The sequence below is a fragment of the Pelobates fuscus genome, chromosome 9 (genome assembly GCF_036172605.1).
Source record: "Pelobates fuscus isolate aPelFus1 chromosome 9, aPelFus1.pri, whole genome shotgun sequence".
NCBI lineage: Eukaryota > Metazoa > Chordata > Amphibia > Anura > Pelobatidae > Pelobates > Pelobates fuscus.
The window spans coordinates 23,210,981-23,229,690 of NC_086325.1; the positions used below are offsets into that span (position 1 = coordinate 23,210,981).

General features: G+C 39.9%; 1 protein-coding gene across 1 annotated transcript; it reads left to right on the top strand.

Moving 5' to 3' along the window:
* The first annotated feature begins 4,727 nt into the window (after positions 1-4,727).
* On the top strand, positions 4,728-18,383 carry RNF5 (ring finger protein 5). Its single transcript, XM_063431520.1, has 6 exons — positions 4,728-4,893; positions 6,369-6,387; positions 11,218-11,330; positions 11,895-11,955; positions 13,569-13,686; positions 17,319-18,383. The coding sequence occupies exons 1-6, from the start codon at positions 4,793-4,795 to the stop codon at positions 17,411-17,413; spliced, it is 507 nt and encodes a 168-aa protein (XP_063287590.1). The 5' UTR covers positions 4,728-4,792; the 3' UTR covers positions 17,414-18,383.
* Positions 18,384-18,710: the final 327 nt, after the last annotated feature.

Below are 18,710 nucleotides of genomic sequence, written 5' to 3' on the forward strand. Positions count from 1 at the left end.
GCTGGGGGGCGGGGGAGGTGCTGCAGCAATGCATTGTGGGCAATGTGGTCTGGCCTCTGGTGCCTGTACCTGGTGCCTGTAGTTATGTCTGGCTCTCCAACAATGTCTCTATTTACTGTCTGATCGCCTTCTGCAATGTACTTATCGCTGGTACATCATGGATGCAGTGTATTTTAGTCCATTTGCAACAATTATTCAATTATATCTGTTTATCTATCTCACTTGTGTCACTTCTTCTAATATTCACAATCTTCAATAAATTCTGCAACATGTTCTTGTATGTTTCATTTCCCATTGTATTGCACTGCAGTGTATGTTATATCAATATGCATTGTGCTGTGCTCTGAGCATCTTTGTGTTTACTGATATAGTGCCAATATTCCTCTATGATATTATTTATTGTTGTAGAATATACCCTACCTGTTTACTATGAGCACATCAGAGAGGGCGAGTGCAGCGCAGTGAAGGGCTATGGTGCCCTCTCCAAATTTCAGCCTGGCAAGTTTCTGTTACAGTTTACATTTACAGCACCTGCAAAGCATGTATCGTCAACCCTTAGTCACCTTTAGGCGCAACCCTACACGTTTCCTCTTCAAAAGCTGAACAATTCCCGTGTTAGCGAATAACCCTGTCAATTGCGGTGAATCGTAGCAATATATAGTCAAGATGTGGCTATAACTGAAAGAAATTCCCCCCAATATTACCCATGCTGGCCTAAATAATGCTGTTTTACACTGCTTTTAGCCTGGGCCTTTTAGAACATGTTGATTATAATCAAGGACATTCTGTAAATGTCAAGCAAAATAGGCTGAAAATACTAAGAATTTATATAGTAACAATGTATTCCACAGCACCTTTATTGTTTTACATGCAGAATACAAAATAGGAAATTGACAAGGGGAAAGGTAAATGCAAAGGGTAAATGATAAAATAGCCCAGAACTCTCCAATTCGTGTGTATAACTAGCTTGGCTATTTGATTCTTCCAATTCAGGGCTAGGCAACCTTTTAGCTGCACTGTGCCTAGATAAGATTATGTCCTGTAGCATGCCGGTCCTATTTTTTTTAAATTGAGGCGTGTATTCTGCTTGTGTTATTTATACTGTGGAATTTGTTGGCGCTATATAAATAATAACATAATAATAATAATACTGCAGTTGTTTTGTATCGTTGTATTTGTGCGTATATGAGCTATTATATTGTATATGTTCCCAAGTAGTTTGTGGCGTTGAATCTGGGCTGTGTATGGGGCTGCTTGTGGAATTCTGTGTGGATGGATATGTCACATTGTGTGTTTGGTAGTGTGTGTATGTGTGGGACTGTTTGGGGTATTACATGTGAGAGGCTGCATGTGGGGTTGTGTGCATGTATGTGGATTGTTAGTGGTGTTGAGTTTGTGTGTATGTTTGCGCGTGGGCTGTTCCTTTATTTGTAGGAGGGGAGGGTTATTCTGCATTTCTGTGTATATCTAGCAGTGTGGGGGGCTTCCCTGGAGTGCAGTATAGACCATGATGGCCAGGAACAGGTCAAGGACAGGAACTGCAACATCAGCTGCGGGCTCTACTTCAGTGTGGATTCCCATTCACAAGTGCTGGGAGGAAGTGATCTGAAATCACTTCCTCTATGTGCTGCAATGCATAAATTAAGGATTGTCCTTCACCACCTTTTCGTCTAAGCAGATATCACTGGGACTCCTGATAGGCCAGAGCCTGTTTGGCTCTAGCAGCCTTGAGTACCGTGCAAAGACACCTCGAGTGCCGTGCATGGCACACGTGCCATAGGTTGCCTACCCCTGTTCTAACTTCTTTGTTTAGTGAATAACCTCAAATTAATGGATTTGCGAAAATTACACATATTAACATGGCTGTTGCTATTGCTTTAGTAATTACCCCAGACTGCTGATTGCCACCCAGTCTTTCGTTTTATTTGTACAAGGGCAGTGTACTATGCTGTGTTTATTGGGGCATAAGTGTTCAATCAAGGTTATGTAGACCAAAACATCACTTTTTCACATTTAAATAGTGATGCATATTTTTTGGAAAAGTGGTGGCTCTGAATTGCTTTGCTGTTAGATACATTTATATATTTATAAAGCATGTATTGACATCTGTACAGATGTTCAATATCCTAAATTACCTAAATTGTGTACCCTAAAATTCTTTGAGAATCTTTGCTGCTCCACAATCAGTTGTCCTTTTGACACTGAGGGACTGGCAGCACTGTTTCATAGCAGATATTATTTATTATTTATTTATTTATAAAATATTTTACCAGGAAAGATACATTGAGATTTCTCTCGCTTTCAAGTATGTCCTGGGTACACATATCATAGCATTGTTACAGTTAGTGTACAATAAAATACAAAAACAATATTAATATACAATATATACAAAATTTAACATAGAACTGGTAGGAAATATATAATCAACCATGACAGGTGCATTCTGTTTTGAGGTATGTAGAGAAGGATCTCTTAAAGGACTTTAAGCTTAGGGAAGATTTTAATTTGTGCGGGAGGTCGTTCCACAAATGCGGTGCTCTGTAGGAGAAGGAGGATCGGGCTGCTTTCTTTTTGTATTGATGTAGACTAAGTAAAGTGTTGGTACTGGATCGGAGGTTATAGGAAGTGGGAACAGCCGGGGAAAGCATTGCGTTCAGGTAGGGTGGGAGTTTCCCAGAAAAGCTCTTAAACACAAGGCTGGAAAGATGAAGGGTGCGTCTGGATTCCAGCGACAGCCAGTTTAGTTCTTTTAGCATGTCACAATGGTGGGTCCTGTAATTACATTGTAGCACAAATCGGCAGAACGAGTTATACAATGTGTTGAGTTTATTAATGTGGGATTGCGATGCAGATGCATATACTACATCCCCATAGTCAATGATTGGCACCAGCATTTGCTGTACAATCTTTTCCTTTACTGAAGGGCTTAGGCAGGATTTGTTTCTGTACAGGGCACCTAGTTTTGGATAAAGTTTAGCGTCACTGAAGAGCCGAATTAAAGGGTGAGGCTGTGGGTTATGGCTATTGCACCTTCTAACAATGCAATAATAATAATAATATTACATGCCCACCGTGGGAATACGTCCCAGCTTGGAGTTTGTTATTTGACCCGACAGCCCGCGGCGGAATAAGCATGTGATATATGTACATCCAGCAAAAATTCCAGCTTTAATATTATCTTTGTTCCCACCTGCAAACATTTCTGTGGATGTCAAATAATTTACAAAGTTACATACCTCCCAACAGTTTAAATAGACAAAGAGAGACACCTTAATTTTAACGTGAGTAAGGGTGTGGCCAGGTGTGGGGGCTGTTCTGTGAAGTTTTATGCAAGTAATGCAAATAAAATTTAATTTAGAAAAAAAGTATATTTTTTAACACAGACTGATTTCTAAACACATTTATTGTAGTTTACATGTTACAGGAAAACTATAGTGTTAGGAATACAAATTTGTATTACCAATGCAGTAGTGCTCCAGTCACGGAGCCCTCGTTAACACCTCGAGAGTTAACTTATTTATTTCACATGCAACGGTGCGCTCTCCGCGGATTGTCCCACCTCAAGCTTGGTGATTTCAGCCAATCCAGTACTTTCCACTAGGAAACAAGTGGGAGGCTATTGTGCATGTGTAGCAAAACTCAGCACCAGTCAGATAGTCTTCCCCAAACTCCGGCCCTCCAGATGTTGCTGAACTGCAACTCCCATGATTCTCAGCCTATCTATTTCATTCATAGAATCATGGGAGTTGTAGTTCAGCAACATCTGGAGGGCCAGAGTTTGGGGAAGCCTGAGTCAGATGGTTTTCTTAGACCAAATGGTGGTTTTCCTGTATGGGCAGTAAGAATACATCTATAGCAAGTCAGTGGCTATATATGATCTATCACTAACAGGGTAGGATTATATCTAATGCCATCTGACTGAAATCACGCAAGCGCCTCTTGTAGCTGTCGTATTAACCGTCACCAAGCCCTGCAATGTAAATTTCAATATTTGTTTCACCAAATTTATACATGAAATATTTTAATAAATTTCAGTGTCTCAATGAAGTGGTCTGGTTGCCATGTGTCCCCAGTCTTTACCCCGCCAGGGAAAACATTGCCGTTCTACAGAAGCATCAATGTTTTCCCTGGCAGGGTAAAGGCTGGGGACACATGGCAACCAGACCGCTTCATTGAGATGCTGAAATTTAATAAACTATTTAATGTATGAATGTGGTGAAACAAATATTAAAAGCCTCTCGTGTGCCTACTTAGAGCCAAGTGAAGGGTGTTTGTATAATGTGGATACAGTTTTATAAAGACTAGTGAACATAGGTTGCACAAGCCTTGCAGCATGTTTGCCAGCTCTACAGAGCAGGTCCCAACATGCTCTACTCATTACATTCCAAGAGCTTGTTTACCAACAAGTTGTGTTCATTGTCCGTACTGTAAGATAGCTAATAAAGCTGTAATAAACCTAGCTGGGCGGGACTTGCTGTCAACCAATAGCTTACGCTTATGTAAGCGGTTGAGAGAAGACGGTTTATGTGGTTTGACAGACGCAAAAACCAACCAATCGTAATCAAGTTTTGGTCTGTGTACCACCAGTCACCGCCTTCCCCAGTTGTCCCATCCGAAAAAAAGCTTGGCGAAGGGGAAGCGGCGGCAACCAATCAGCGACAAGCATTGTGATGGACAGCTCTGTTGTCCTATCCAGTATGAGCTCTGTAGATCGCTTCCTCCAATCAGATTCGTGTCCTCTCCCGTGACAGCCCACGACTTGTCCCGGCTAGGGTCCGATCTGTCAGTTGCCATGGCGGCGGCTGCTGGCAGCCCCGGGGCGGCCTATGAGTGTAATATCTGCCTGGAGACTGCCCGGGAGCCGGTGGTCAGTGTGTGTGGTCACCTGTACTGGTGGGTGTTTGGTGAGGTGGACAGGGGGAGGGTCTGTGAAGGGTTAATGCCATTATTGGGTAATATTCCCAGGGATATCATGGTGATTTATATTGGTGGGTATTAATATAAACAATGTGTGGGCTCACCCAGCCCCAGCTTGCCCATGGCTGCAGGTACACATGGGGGGATCAGTGAAGGGTTAATGCCATTATTGGGCCCATGGCTGCAGGTACACATGGCTATGGCCTTCATTAAACAGTGACCTGAAACCTGAATGGTAAAATCTAGGCTGAAATATCCTGGCTGGAAATACAGTGAGATTGGACAATTCTTCCAGTACAGCTATTTTGGCTTCAGTTTTCACATTTACTTCCTAATTCACTGTTTAGTGAATACGTCCTTGTAAGTCCTTGCATCATACATGTATTTATGCCTAATATTACTGACACCTTCACACATTGCTGTGTATGTGTGTGTGTATATATATATATATATATATATACGTAACCATCACACATTGTGCCGCACACTGAATACATGTAGTCTATTTATAAAAGCACAATTGGGCAAAGTTTTGAAAATGAGAAACCATCCTGATAAACTCGGCTTATCGAACTTGCCCTTTATAAATAACCCTGATTGCGTAACACGCTATATACGCAGGGAGCGTAGGAAAGAGATGCAGTAATAGAGGCCGCATAGCTAAATCCAGCTGTATAGCACACAAGCACTCGTAGCTGCTATCACACACAGACCACTTTATCAAATACTTTTAAAATATAGGGGTTCAGCATTAGTCCCCACCCCTGCGAAAACCAAAAACTCTTATTGACAAATTTATGTGACTGGTCACGATAGGTATCTGTTAATTGCAACTTCTAATATGTTGTATATATTGAATGTATTCATTCTTCTCTAGTTATAGCATAGAACCCGTTAAAAATCTGTTTTCTCCGCACATTAAAGCTGTCATGTATGATGCCCAGCAGCCCTTTAAAAAAATAAATAAATTAACACTCCGAAAACCATAACCAGCACTCTGTAGTGGTTATGAAGTCCGCTTAGCTGGTAAACTAGGTGGTGGTTCTACTCGATTATATTTTACCTACATAATAATATTTCATTTTGAAAGTTTGAGCAGTTGATTACACCAAACATGTTAGTAGATTACGGGCCTAATGGATTTTTGTCCCTGGCAGCCTAGCAAAGCTTGTCAAAATGAAATTGAAATGTGGATTTGCAGCAATTTAATAGCCTTGTTGGCAGAACCTGGTGGATAATTAGTGATTTCACAGTTCACTGGCTCATATGTTGAGACCCCATGGAAAGGGCACATACCATCGACTCTTTCTCCTGTCTTATTGTAACATTTCTACCTTACATTAATATTACAGGATATGACGTGTTATCTGTATATACTGAATGCATGTAAGAAACCGCGCTACTTTATGTATGCAAATTTATGTCTTTTTTTTTTTCTTCCTCCTTTCCAGCTGGCCTTGTCTTCATCAGGTATGTCTGCCTTGTAAATATGTTAATTTTCTATGCAAATTAAAGTGTTAGATAAATTGTTTATGCCTCGCATACTATAATATGTGTTTATCCCTTTTTGTTTCTGTTTTCTGCAGCAGTTTAAATCCATTTTTTGTTTGATGCTAGTTTGGAATAGTTTTTGACCTACAGCCACACACCAGGTTACCGTGTTCTTTAGAGTAGAGAAACACCTTGTGTAAACTTGGCATTTTAGGAATCTAGCTAAAAGATAATGTAGTGTAGATATGAGCGTTCATTTTCATGTTAAACAGGTAATCATAGAATGAACACATTTCTGGGATAAACATTTTTATATATGGCTATTGAAATTTATTTACTAATTCATCATGTAAGCAATCACTTTTCAGACCAGGAAATGACTGAACAGTCCTGGTCTAGCATTATATACATAAACATGTTAATCCATTTAACCGCTGAAGTGAAACCATTTCCCGAGATAACATAAGGCAGAATAAAATGGATAGTGTGCATCTCCTTTTTAAGGGTTTCTCCTTGAATTGGAGATGATATCTTTGCCAATATCTGGTCTATTGTAAAACTAAACTGGAGAAGCACTGCAAATGTATGTGCCGTGTTTACCCAGTAAAACTCTGTGGGAACTGCTCCTGTATGGTCAGGACAACCTCCGCAGCGCCCGTTGATTGCATGTGCAGGGGGAAATGCCAAAGTCTGTGCTGAATGACAATGAAGAAACAAAATTACAAAGATAAGAGAGAATATTTTTTTGTTTTCCTTATTTATTTATTTTACAAGTTTACTTTCTTGCAACAAAAGCATTGGTACATATTTTAGGGTTGTCGAGTGTATAAATATGTTTGTTATATACACCTTGATGACAAGTTCACATTCGGTGCCCGCATAATACTTAATAAACAGATATAATTACCGTACTTGAATATTCCTTCCTCCTGACCTATCATGGCATCCTCAAATGGATGGAGTGGTCCACACACAGCTGCCGGCCCTCACCTATGAGCAGCTTCATGCAATTTCCAACATGTGCACACATGCATGTAGATGTGCGATTCCTCTGCATCAGTTAAGGGGGTGCTAGGATGTATACATAGCCACTAGTGATCCCAAAATATTTTGCTCTTGACATTGTTGTTACAGCTGTAAAACTGTGTAGTGGTAAAGCCTAATGAGGTCAAACTTAAATGCTAAATACATTTTCTAGCATGTTGTTTAGAACAGTTTGTAGATGGCCTGTCACATTCTCCAAAGTAATACCAAGTCATGCTTGTTTTGATGGATGCACTCTAGCAAGTTATACAAACCCATCATGTAAATAATTATTCTGTGTGTGCTGCTCACCTCTCTGTCTACCGCAAAGTTATGGAGGAGGCATGACGTCTTCCACTATGTTCCAATCCAGTGCTTGAAAATCTGATGCACATGCGTGGCGAGTGCTGTCCGCATCCATACTTCACAATGGGATAGCCTTGTATTCAGTGATTTCCTATAGGATTTTGCTTCATGTGACAAAGTCAGCACCACGGAAGCGCCTTTAGTGGTGGTCAGTATAACAACTTCTAGAGGTGGATTCTATTGAAAAAATGCAAGGTTTTACATTGAAGGATTAAAAGGACACTACAGGCACCCAGACAACTCATTGAAGTGGTCTGGTTTCACTGTCCCAGTCCCCTTAACCCAGCAAAGGTAATTATTGCAGTTTTTAATTAATTGCCATAATTACCTTTATTTGTTAACTCTACCTCTAGTGGCTGTCTAGAGGTGGAGGTGGATTTCCCATGCCTTCCTATGGGGAAATCCTAATGTTAATGTGGCTATTGCTGCATGAGCAGAGGCTGACCTTGAGCTAGCAACTCTGGACTGAGATAAGTGACAGAAGGGTTTTTTAACCTCTTCTGCACCACGGGGAGGGAGAAGGGCACTATAGGGAGTTTTAGTGTCAGGAAAACAACTTTGCTTTCCTGGCACTATAGTTTCCCTTTAAGAGGGACAGGGCCAATGGAGATAAAGTAGTCTGTTAGTATACTGTCCCTTTTAATGTAGCAATCAATCTTTATTTAGGTCATTTTTTTTAAAGTGGAGCTATTTCGTTTTTTTTCCACATCGTATTACAATACACTATGTGGGTATGTTTTTTTGGGGAAAGGTGGAGTTAATGTTAACTTTTTAGAGTCACTGAACATCTCACTTACTGGCACCACACATTTCATGGAGCTTGATAGTCATCATTGTTCAAGCATTGAAAACAATGTAAGATTCAGTGCAAGTTACATCACGTGCATGCATGTGCCTTGCTTCAGCCGTACAGTCAGTGGAAGCTGAGTGTGTTATACAGCCACAGTTGTGTCCAATGCAGAATTCCATTGATAAATTAAAATGCATGGTAAAAACTACATTTGTGCATTCACTACAGATAGCAGGGTGAATACTAAACCTAAATCTACTTTCAGTCAAACGATTTCACAATTGTTTTCATTTCCATCTCGTTAAATAATGGTGCCTATATTGTCCCTTAATACAATCTTCCAGTGTGCAAAGTTATAACAGTGATTGCTCATGCTTAGATTTTGTTGTGGGTTTTTTGTTTTGATTTCTTGCAGATAGCTTGATATTTACGACCTTGGAGGCTGCTGTCATATCTAGCATGGATGAGTGACTTGGCCAATTTAGATTGTGTCAGGGAAGCACATTAGACACGGATATTGGCAAACTGCTATTTCAATGAAGAGCCGAGAGTATTCTTTCATTAATCTCGTCAGCCTTTATGTATTTATAAGTGTACCAGTCAGGATTTATGATGAACTGGGTATTTTCATTGTCTGTTTAATAGATTTTTGGATGCTTCCCAAATATACACTACAGGTTAAATATACAAGAGCTGTTTTTTTGGGAGGTTCACTAGGCCAACTAGAAAATGCATTAGCCGTGTCAAAGCACAGTCAGGGCGATTGTTCTCTTATGGTCCATGTTACATCTAGGAAGCATCAGTTTTGTTATTCAGAGCTTTGCTATGTAGAGCACTGAGAGTGAAATGGAAGTTTAAAATCAGTATTTGCAGGGATTGAAGCACTAGTAACACAACTCGCTCCTTGCGTGACTGTATTATAGGAGGATTCTATCTCTGTACACCTGCTATGGCCAACGTAAAGCTTTTTATAAATACATGACTTAGATTGATAATAGTGCCACTAATGGAAAAATGGAGCGATCGCCATAAAAAACCAATAGCATGATTCTGCTGTGTATGTGTGTTCAGCCATATTTTAGAACTTTACTCCACTTTTCTGTTTGCACACTTTATTTATCTCCCTTTGCATTTGCACAGCGCAGCGGTTCAATCTCCTTGTGAGGACAGGCTGGTGTGGATTGTTATTTCATTGTATGCCATGGTCTGTTGTTGCCTCTGGATTGCTTTTTTGCAGTTTGTATTTATGTACTGTGAGCCCGTTGTTTTTAATGTTATTTGAAGCACTGATTATTATTTTTTTCTCTTTATGGACTGTGGTAGTATAGCAGTTTGACTTTGCCTCCGTTCTTCTGTGTGGACAGGCAGCACTTAGCCTAAAAAATAAATAATAATAATAATAAGTACAAATGAGCGCAACAACCACAGAGCCCCAGTCTCTGGGGAGCTGCCCTTAGGACTCTGTAGTACTGTTTTCCTCTTACTTCCGAACAAGCACTGCTTTGCTGGCCAGGTGCCAACATTTGCATGTGTTTGGAAGACATGCCAAATGTCTGTGTTCCAAGAGAAATGGTCAATCTTATGGAACTGGCCAAAGGATAATTTTGGAAGATTCCAAGAAATGAACAACTCTGAAATTCTACCTGGCTGATTTCTTCTGCACAACTGCAACTTTGCAGCCTGGCACGGGAAATTCTAAAGGCAAATGGCATTAGTTTGGCAGTCCTAGATATTCTGAATCCAGCATCAACATGGTGTATGTTCTCTGGATTAGATGCCCCTATTTGTTTACATTCCAGTTATCCTAAAACATCTCCCCAGTGGCCATAACTTTGGCCAAAGGTCTTGGGGAACTTTGAACTCTGGGCTTCGAGTAGCTCTTCATTCAGATAAATTGGTTCCCAAGTTACTCCATGCAGTCAAACCAAAGGTGGTCAACTTGGATAACTTCACGTCAAAAGAGTTGTGATTCCAACTTTTTTGGAGGAAAAAAAACTGCACAATTTGAATGTAAAAAAAAAAAAACTACCAAAAACTATCTGGCCTCTCAAGTAATCGTTTCAGCAGAACACGTTTATTAAGTAGTGGCTTGGTCCTCGTTCCATACTTATTTAGTATTCTCGATTTAAGCGACTGACTAAGCTTTCCAGGAAGTCACCCTGGTGTGCAGGGTGCTTCGAGCAATTGTTTCATAAAGGGACAAAGCTTTTGGATTCTCTTGTTACATCCCAGTCTTCGTACAGCTGCTCTCATATGGAAAAAATAATAATTGACCTCACGGTAAATTTAATTTTCCATGGAACTGGTGGCAGTATGAACTCCCTCCCTTGTTTTATTAAATATTTATACTTTTGCATGAATGAGTGTAGTGTTTTGTCAGTCTGGGTTGCTGTGGTTGTTTCTCCTATTTATACTAATGAGGGAGGAGTTTGGGGGGAGGGGGGGCCTTATTTATTTACATTTACAATTTTAGGATGAGTGCAGCCTGTCCATACAAAATAGCATAGGCAAAACCCAATCATTGTACTGCCGCTAAATCTATGGAAAAGGAAATTGATGGTGAGTGAACATTTTGTTCTGATTCCGTTTATATCATTGCCTAAAGTAGCTGACACTGTGTTGTTTTCCAGTGGTTGGAGACCCGACCTGATCGTCAGGAATGTCCTGTGTGTAAGGCGGGTGTCAGCAGAGAGAATGTTATCCCAATATATGGCAGAGGAGGCACGAACCAACAGGACCCCAGGTAAAGCAGTGACATGAACATAAAGAGACGATTTCTATAGGTCTATCCTCCCATTACATGGAGGGGTGTATGCCTTTTAAACACTTTATCTACATGCCAATTCCTCCTGTTGTATGGGGGTCTGCGAGAAGGATTTTTCTATTTAAATGTGATGCCTACATATCGGTCCCTTTCTTTATAGTGGATCAGTTTGGTAATGTGATAGCAGTGATTCCTCGATATAAAGAGTGGTATTTCGGTGTCCTAGTATGGAACAGTATCTGTGACACATAGTATGTGGACAGTATCTGTGTCACTCACTGATAAAGAATGCAATCAGGACATATTGTTTCTTCTGTTCTTCTGTTGTAGTATAGATATATGTTAAAGCTACATAAGTGACACTGACCAACAAAGCGGTTATGGTGTGGGTTTATGCAGCAGCATGATATTATAGAATCGGTCATCGAATAAGAAGAGTATCAGCAAACCTGTTCCTACTGTTGCAGTGTGGGTCTATGGTAAGGTGAGATCAGTATGGCAATATGCATACCTTAATTTACATGTCTTCCTCCTGTCCTTCAGATTAAAGACTCCACCTAGACCTCAGGGACAGAGACCGGAGCCAGAGAACAGAGCAGCAGGGGTACGTTAATCATCTGAGTTCTTGACGTTCCCCGTGTCGCTCAGTCTGGTGATTGTTTATTATCGTTCCATTCTAATACCCTTATGAAAGGATAGAGTAGAGTTGTTAATATGTTTGGAGTAGTTTCACACGTTAAATAATAAAACCAATGTCTAGGCTCAGGCAGATAGGAGAGTACATGGCAAATTTTTATTTTAATAATAACCTGCGCCATTTGCATGAAAATATTGACCAATAGCCAGTTAGAATACAATTAGAGTGGGACAAATAAGAGACAAAATACAACACTTTTCTATCACATGGGAGTGGATGCCCCACTATACGTCTTTGCTCTAAATACTTTATCTTTATGAGTTTCACACGTTTAGTTCCATTACTATTGTTCCTGTTTGATGTAGGACACTTTCCGTGTGCCATATGCCATGGGCATCTCTTAAAACTAGTTCTGCAAGTAGATCAGTCTTAAAGGAACACTATAGTCACCAAAACAACTTTAGTCTAATTAAGCAGTATTGGTGTATATATCATGCCTCTGAAGTCTCACTGCTCAATTATTTGCCATTTAGAAGTTAAATAATTGTTGTTGCTGTTCATGCATCCCTAGTCACACTTCCCCTGGCAGTGACTGACACCGTCTGCATGGAAAAAAATGGTTTAATTTTCAACCAAATGTTGCTTACTTTTAAACTTTTTACCTCCTGCTCTGTAAATTGAACTTTAAATACACTAAATAGAATTTTCAATAAAGGAAGTGTAAACATTAGATGACTCTTTGCGCTGCATAAACAAAGCAATTTAACTCCTAAATGGCAGAAAATTGAGCAGCGAGATCTGTACACCAAAACTGCTTCATTGAACTAAAGTTGTTTTGGTTACTCCAGTGTCCCTTTATTTTCTGTTTTCATTCACTGTAATTTCAGGGCTAAGCTGTTCAGTGGAGTGGAGTGTATATATTATCACCCTCTTGATGCATATCTGAAAGCAAATAAAGTAAAAACCTAATTTAAACCTCTTGCCTTCCTTTCTTTCAGCTGTTACAGCAATAGTCTGCTAATCATAGCTTTTTGGACAGACATAGACCGTTGGGGCATGGGGCATCTAAGCATGGCTGTAGCTAGGTTCCCAAATGGAAATCCTGTTAAAGTGGCGTGATATGCATGAATTGCCTCTAATTGTAGAGAGAGAGTATACAGATTAAAAAAGATAGGTAGTGTTACACTACTTTAATGCAGAGTTGTGATGGTACTTAGTCGCTCTTTAACAATTCATTAATATGACAAGATGAAAGCTCTACTCCGTAAAGTAAAATATACTGTTTAACAGCTGCGGATTTTATACTTATGTTAATTTTAGATTTTATGTGTGCACTTAAACTGCACTTTTACCAGAAAACCATATTTTTTTTTTTTTTTTGTTGTGTGTTTTTGTTTGTTAACCGGGCTTCTGATCAATGTTTAACTTTCACATTGTATTTTTTCTTTTATCCCACCCTGTCATTTCTTGTTTCCTCACACCTTTTATTGGTTTCCTTGACATTTTTCCTGTTCCTTTGCCCTCTGTACTGAATGTTCTTTCCTCCAACCATCTCTTTCTATACTTTGTATTTTTCTCAGGGGGTTCCAGGATTCACAGACACAGGCTTCCACATGTCTTTTGGCATCGGAGCTTTCCCTTTTGGCTTTTTCACTACCGTCTTCAATACTAATGAATTTCACTCCGCCCCCCGCGCAGGTAACCCACATACAGTCCATTAACCCTACCTTGCACGTGTCCTCATCCCTCCCTCCCCCCCCCCACGAAGATAATTTTACCTTTGAACAGCATCCACGTTTTTGGTAACATCACTATCCGTTAAAGCAATTCTTGTGAAGGTAGCAATTAACCGGTCACTTCTGCTGTATGAGTTTAATATCTGTCCCCACTGTGAGGGGAAAGCCCGCACTCCATGCGCTTTCAGACTAGTATGCCTTTCCGTGTGCTTGTAGTTCTGTAGTATCATTTTCGGGTTCTTTTAGGTACCCCCTAGAAACCATGTTCCATTAATCACTAAAGCATAAAAATGAATGTATGATGTATTAGAGTTTTCCAACAGCTCAGATATTCTGAAAAAGACATTGTGAAACCCATTTTTTTTTTTTTTTTTTTTTAAATGTTTCCCTCTTAAAATTTTGCTTTACAAGCTCCTTGACTTGGTTACATGCAGGTATTTTACACCAAGAAACTAGGGGTGAGTTTCTAGCACTTTTGGTGTAGTGATGAAGGCAGCTGAAACAACCCAAACCAGAGTTTCTTTTCCGATTTAGAGGAAAGATGTGTACATATAATGGAGGGAGCAGTGCCTAAAGGTATTCTCGAATGTGGCCGAGTAGGAAACAGTACAATGGAACATATGGATTGGAGGTAAAAAAAAATAAAGAGAGATACACTTACAGTGTATAGAGTTATACGTAAGCTATCCCTGCGGCAGAAACGGATGACTCAAGCTTACTAGTACTAAGTGAGGAATATGTACAGACGGGAAGTGAAAAGGACAAAAGATATATATATACATAGACAAAAGACGGGGGCACAAGTCACCGAAAGCGGTGAAGTAGATAACTCCCTAACAGAGGTGGCTGTATGCACTATACGGTATGTTTAAACCAAAAGGTAACGAAAGTGACTTATTATAAGTTCACAGTGTTAATTATGATCTTAACACCTTAACCCGATACATGCAGTACACCATAGAATACCAAAAGATCCGATAATTATGGTCTGTGCGGTACAGAAATTAGAGTGGCTGGTTACTACTATATATCAGTGCCGTCTAGTTGTATCTACGGCACACCAGAGGATAGAAACTGTAATCTGCACCGTATAATTGCTCCAATCGCAAAAATATATACAGGGTATCGGTGCAATCTCACGGTATCAAATAGGGGTTCCACACATGGGTCCGATAGGTACAGTCCACCAAAGTGATGCCCCTAGGGAGATGGAGCTGTTGTGGTCTGCTGTTTGGTAACAGAGGAGTATGTGTGGAAGCCGTTATCAAAGTACGTGCCCCTAAAACATATAATCATTAACCAGTCTAGTCAGAGCCTAGCGAGATCTCACTGGTTGAAATGAGATGTCTGGATAGCACAATTGTAATATCAGAAATATTGTGCCCCTTCGTTAGCACACAATGAGATAGTGGGTATAGATCCTAAACTGTGCCTTCAAGGGCACCTGTGTCTAGTAAATCAATGTCTCAAATAACTATCTGTATGAGAGACAAACGTACCCTAAACTGTGCCTTCAAGGGCACCTATCAGTAGTGCTAGACACAGATTAGGGTACGTTTGTCTCTCATATAGATAGTTATTTGAGACATTGATTTACTAGACACAGGTGCCCTTGAAGGCACAGTTTAGGATCTATACCCACTATCTCATTGTGTGCTAACGAAGGGGCACAATATTTCTGATATTACAATTGGGCTATCCAGACATCTCATTTCAACCAGTGAGATCTCGCTAGGCTCTGACTAGACTGGTTAATGATTATATGTTTTAGGGGCACGTACTTTGATACCGGCTTCCACACATACTCCTCTGTTACCAAACAGCAGACCACAACAGCCCCATCTCCCTAGGGGCATCACTTTGGTGGACTGTACCTATCGGACCCATGTGTGGAACCCCTATTTGATACCGTGAGATTGCACCGATACCCTGTATATATTTTTGCGATTGGAGCAATTATACGGTGCAGATTACAGTTTCTATCCTCTGGTGTGCCGTAGATACAACTAGACGGCACTGATATATAGTAGTAACCAGCCACTCTAATTTCTGTACCGCACAGACCATAATTATCGGATCTTTTGGTATTCTATGGTGTACTGCACGTATCGGGTTAAGGTGTTAAGATCATAATTAACACTGTGAACTTATAATAAGTCACTTTCGTTACCTTTTGGTTTAAACATACCGTATAGTGCATACAGCCACCTCTGTTAGGGAGTTATCTACTTCACCGCTTTCGGTGACTTGTGCCCCCGTCTTTTGTCTATGTATATATATATCTTTTGTCCTTTTCACTTCCCGTCTGTACATATTCCTCACTTAGTACTAGTAAGTTTGAGTCATCCGTTTCTGCCGCAGTTATCCATCACTGGGGCAGCGATGACCATTGATTTTGTCATTATCAGTGTGTGTGTTTAGATTTAAATTAATAAAGGATCAATTGAATTAATTTTTGATATTTTTTCCGACACAACTCAGGGACAGAACTGTTCTCTCGTTTCTCTGTACAGTATTAAAATTACTACATAATATAGTTGTTCTACTGTTCCCTTGTCTCGTTTCATACTCTGCCACACCTGAGGATCCCTTTTAGGCACTGCTCCCTCCATTATATGTACACATTTTACACTGAGAAGCTGTCGCATCTTCATTTAATAGTAGATCCCCTACTATGATGTAACTTCTCACACAGTCATATCTTGTGTTTTGTCTGAAGTAGATAAAGGAACACTATAGGCTCCCAGACCACTTCAGCTCATTGAAGTGGTCTGGGTGCAGTAACTCTATTGAACTTAGTGCTACAATGTAAAACATTGCGGTTCCATAGGAACTGCAATGTTTACATGATTGCAGCACTAAGTCTCCCACACAGCCACTGGAGAAGCCTACTGCATCCAAATGAACCTTTGGTCTGTGTCTGAAGCTGGATGTCCTCACTCTCTGCATAAGGATATCCAGCGTCAGATTTTTCCCCATAGGAAAGCATTGATTCTATGCTTTTCTATCGGGAGGTCCAATGCCCTCGCGGGAAGTTTGAAAAGGAGGAGCTGGGCTCTGGGATCAGGTAAGTAAAGGGTTTTTAACCTTTTATTCACCATGGAGGGTGTGCGAGAGGGGAGGCAGAGGGGCTACAAAAAGCTCAAAATCAGGGGCATGCCTTTTTAAACACCCCCACACTTAAAGGGATACTATAAATGCCTGGAATACAAAGCTGTGTTTGTGGTACTTATAGTATCCCTTTAAGTGTGGGGGTGTTTAAAAGGCATGCCCCCTGCTTTTGAGAATAATTACTGTGTTGTGCCAATCCTATAGCTGGCAAAGCACTGTTGTATTTGTGGATCTTATAACAGGTGGTCTACTTTTTTTTTGTAGAAATGTTTGATATACCATGATTCCCATTAGGAAGAAGCATGCTGAGTTTAGGAAATAGAGAAGTAAGGAAGAGAAAATCTATTTATAATTTACCTTGAAAAATACAGAATTATTTCAAATATGAATGTTTTTATATTTTCTTTCCCGTATAAAGCTGTTGATAAGATATTTCAACTGAATGTAGTAACCGTTTTCCCAAATTTCTCCTCTTATTCTTAGAAACTGGGCTGGCTCCAGGAAGATTTTTTGGATTGCTGGATTCCCTCTTCCTATTGATTGCCATTTTCTTCTTTTTCTGGCTAATCAGCGTATGAGACCCAAACACTCCTGTACACTAGTACTCAAAAGCTGAGACTGCAGAACAATCCCTCATCCCAAGACACTTCTTGCATTCTGAGCCCCCTTCCAGGGGATATTCCCATAATTAACACTCCATGCCATATTGGACGGTTAAAATATATAATTCTATATATTCCGACAACAAAGTCTTCATGTAAAATCATTTTTTTTTTTCTTGCTGGGCACTTTATAAACGTTAACTTTGAGGGTATTGTAAAGTATCTGAAAGCTTTATTTGTAATCCTATACTGTACATCACGTTTCTTTCCCCCCCACTCCTTTTATTGCACATTATCATCAGTTTACCTGGAAGATCATGGACTAATTGTTGCTGGACTATAGTGGTCCAGCATGGCAACTTTTAGCGTCTTTTATGTCTGAATTAGTAATTATTCTCGTTCACTGACATTAAGCTTTCATAGTCTTTTTCAATGTGGGGGCTTTTCACTATGGTGCTTATTCTCTATAAAACTGCCCAAACCACATCTAAATTTTAAGTATAGAAGGTTCTTTGTTTCAAAGAATTGTATAGGTTTACTATTCTTTGTTTTGGTTTTCCTCTACTAGAGCACAACTATTATTTGTTTAGAAAATGAAGTGGCCATCAGGCTCTGACATAGATTACCAAGTTGTCTATAAAAATGCAGACACTAAATGCACTATACGTCCCTTATGGGGAGTCCTTTCCATTAAGGTTGTCAGCCTTAACTCTACTAACTGCTATGACGCGCATGTATAACTTTCTTACTCCACTAGGTGACAGCACTGGCCTTATAAGTGTGAGGTGTTGGTTTATCCATCAGAGAGACAGAGGTGCTGATAATCCAGTTATAAAACACACTGATAAATTTGCTAAATCAAAGCACTATGCCCCATGCAGTGGCTACCACTGAGTAACTGTACTTCAGGAAACTGGTTTTCTCATTAAAATAATATCTCCATAAATTGTTTCTGTTATCAAAATTGGTTGTTTTCTGCTCTGATAGTTTGTATGCAGGAAAGACTGGCATGGTTACAGCATTTGTGCAAGAGAGCTAGCCAGTGGCTACAGTATGTATGTGCATAAATCATTGTCATTTTACATTTGTACATATACCAGGGCTCATAATCTCCACTAGTCATTGGTGAGGGAAAATTTAAACCTAGAGATTACAAATTCAGCCCTGGTAAGTGTGACATGGACTCTCCAGGTTTGCAGTGGCTAGTAGGGAAGAAAATGAACTTCTAAGCCCTGTGTGTATATATATATAATGTGTTCAAAATGCTATTAAA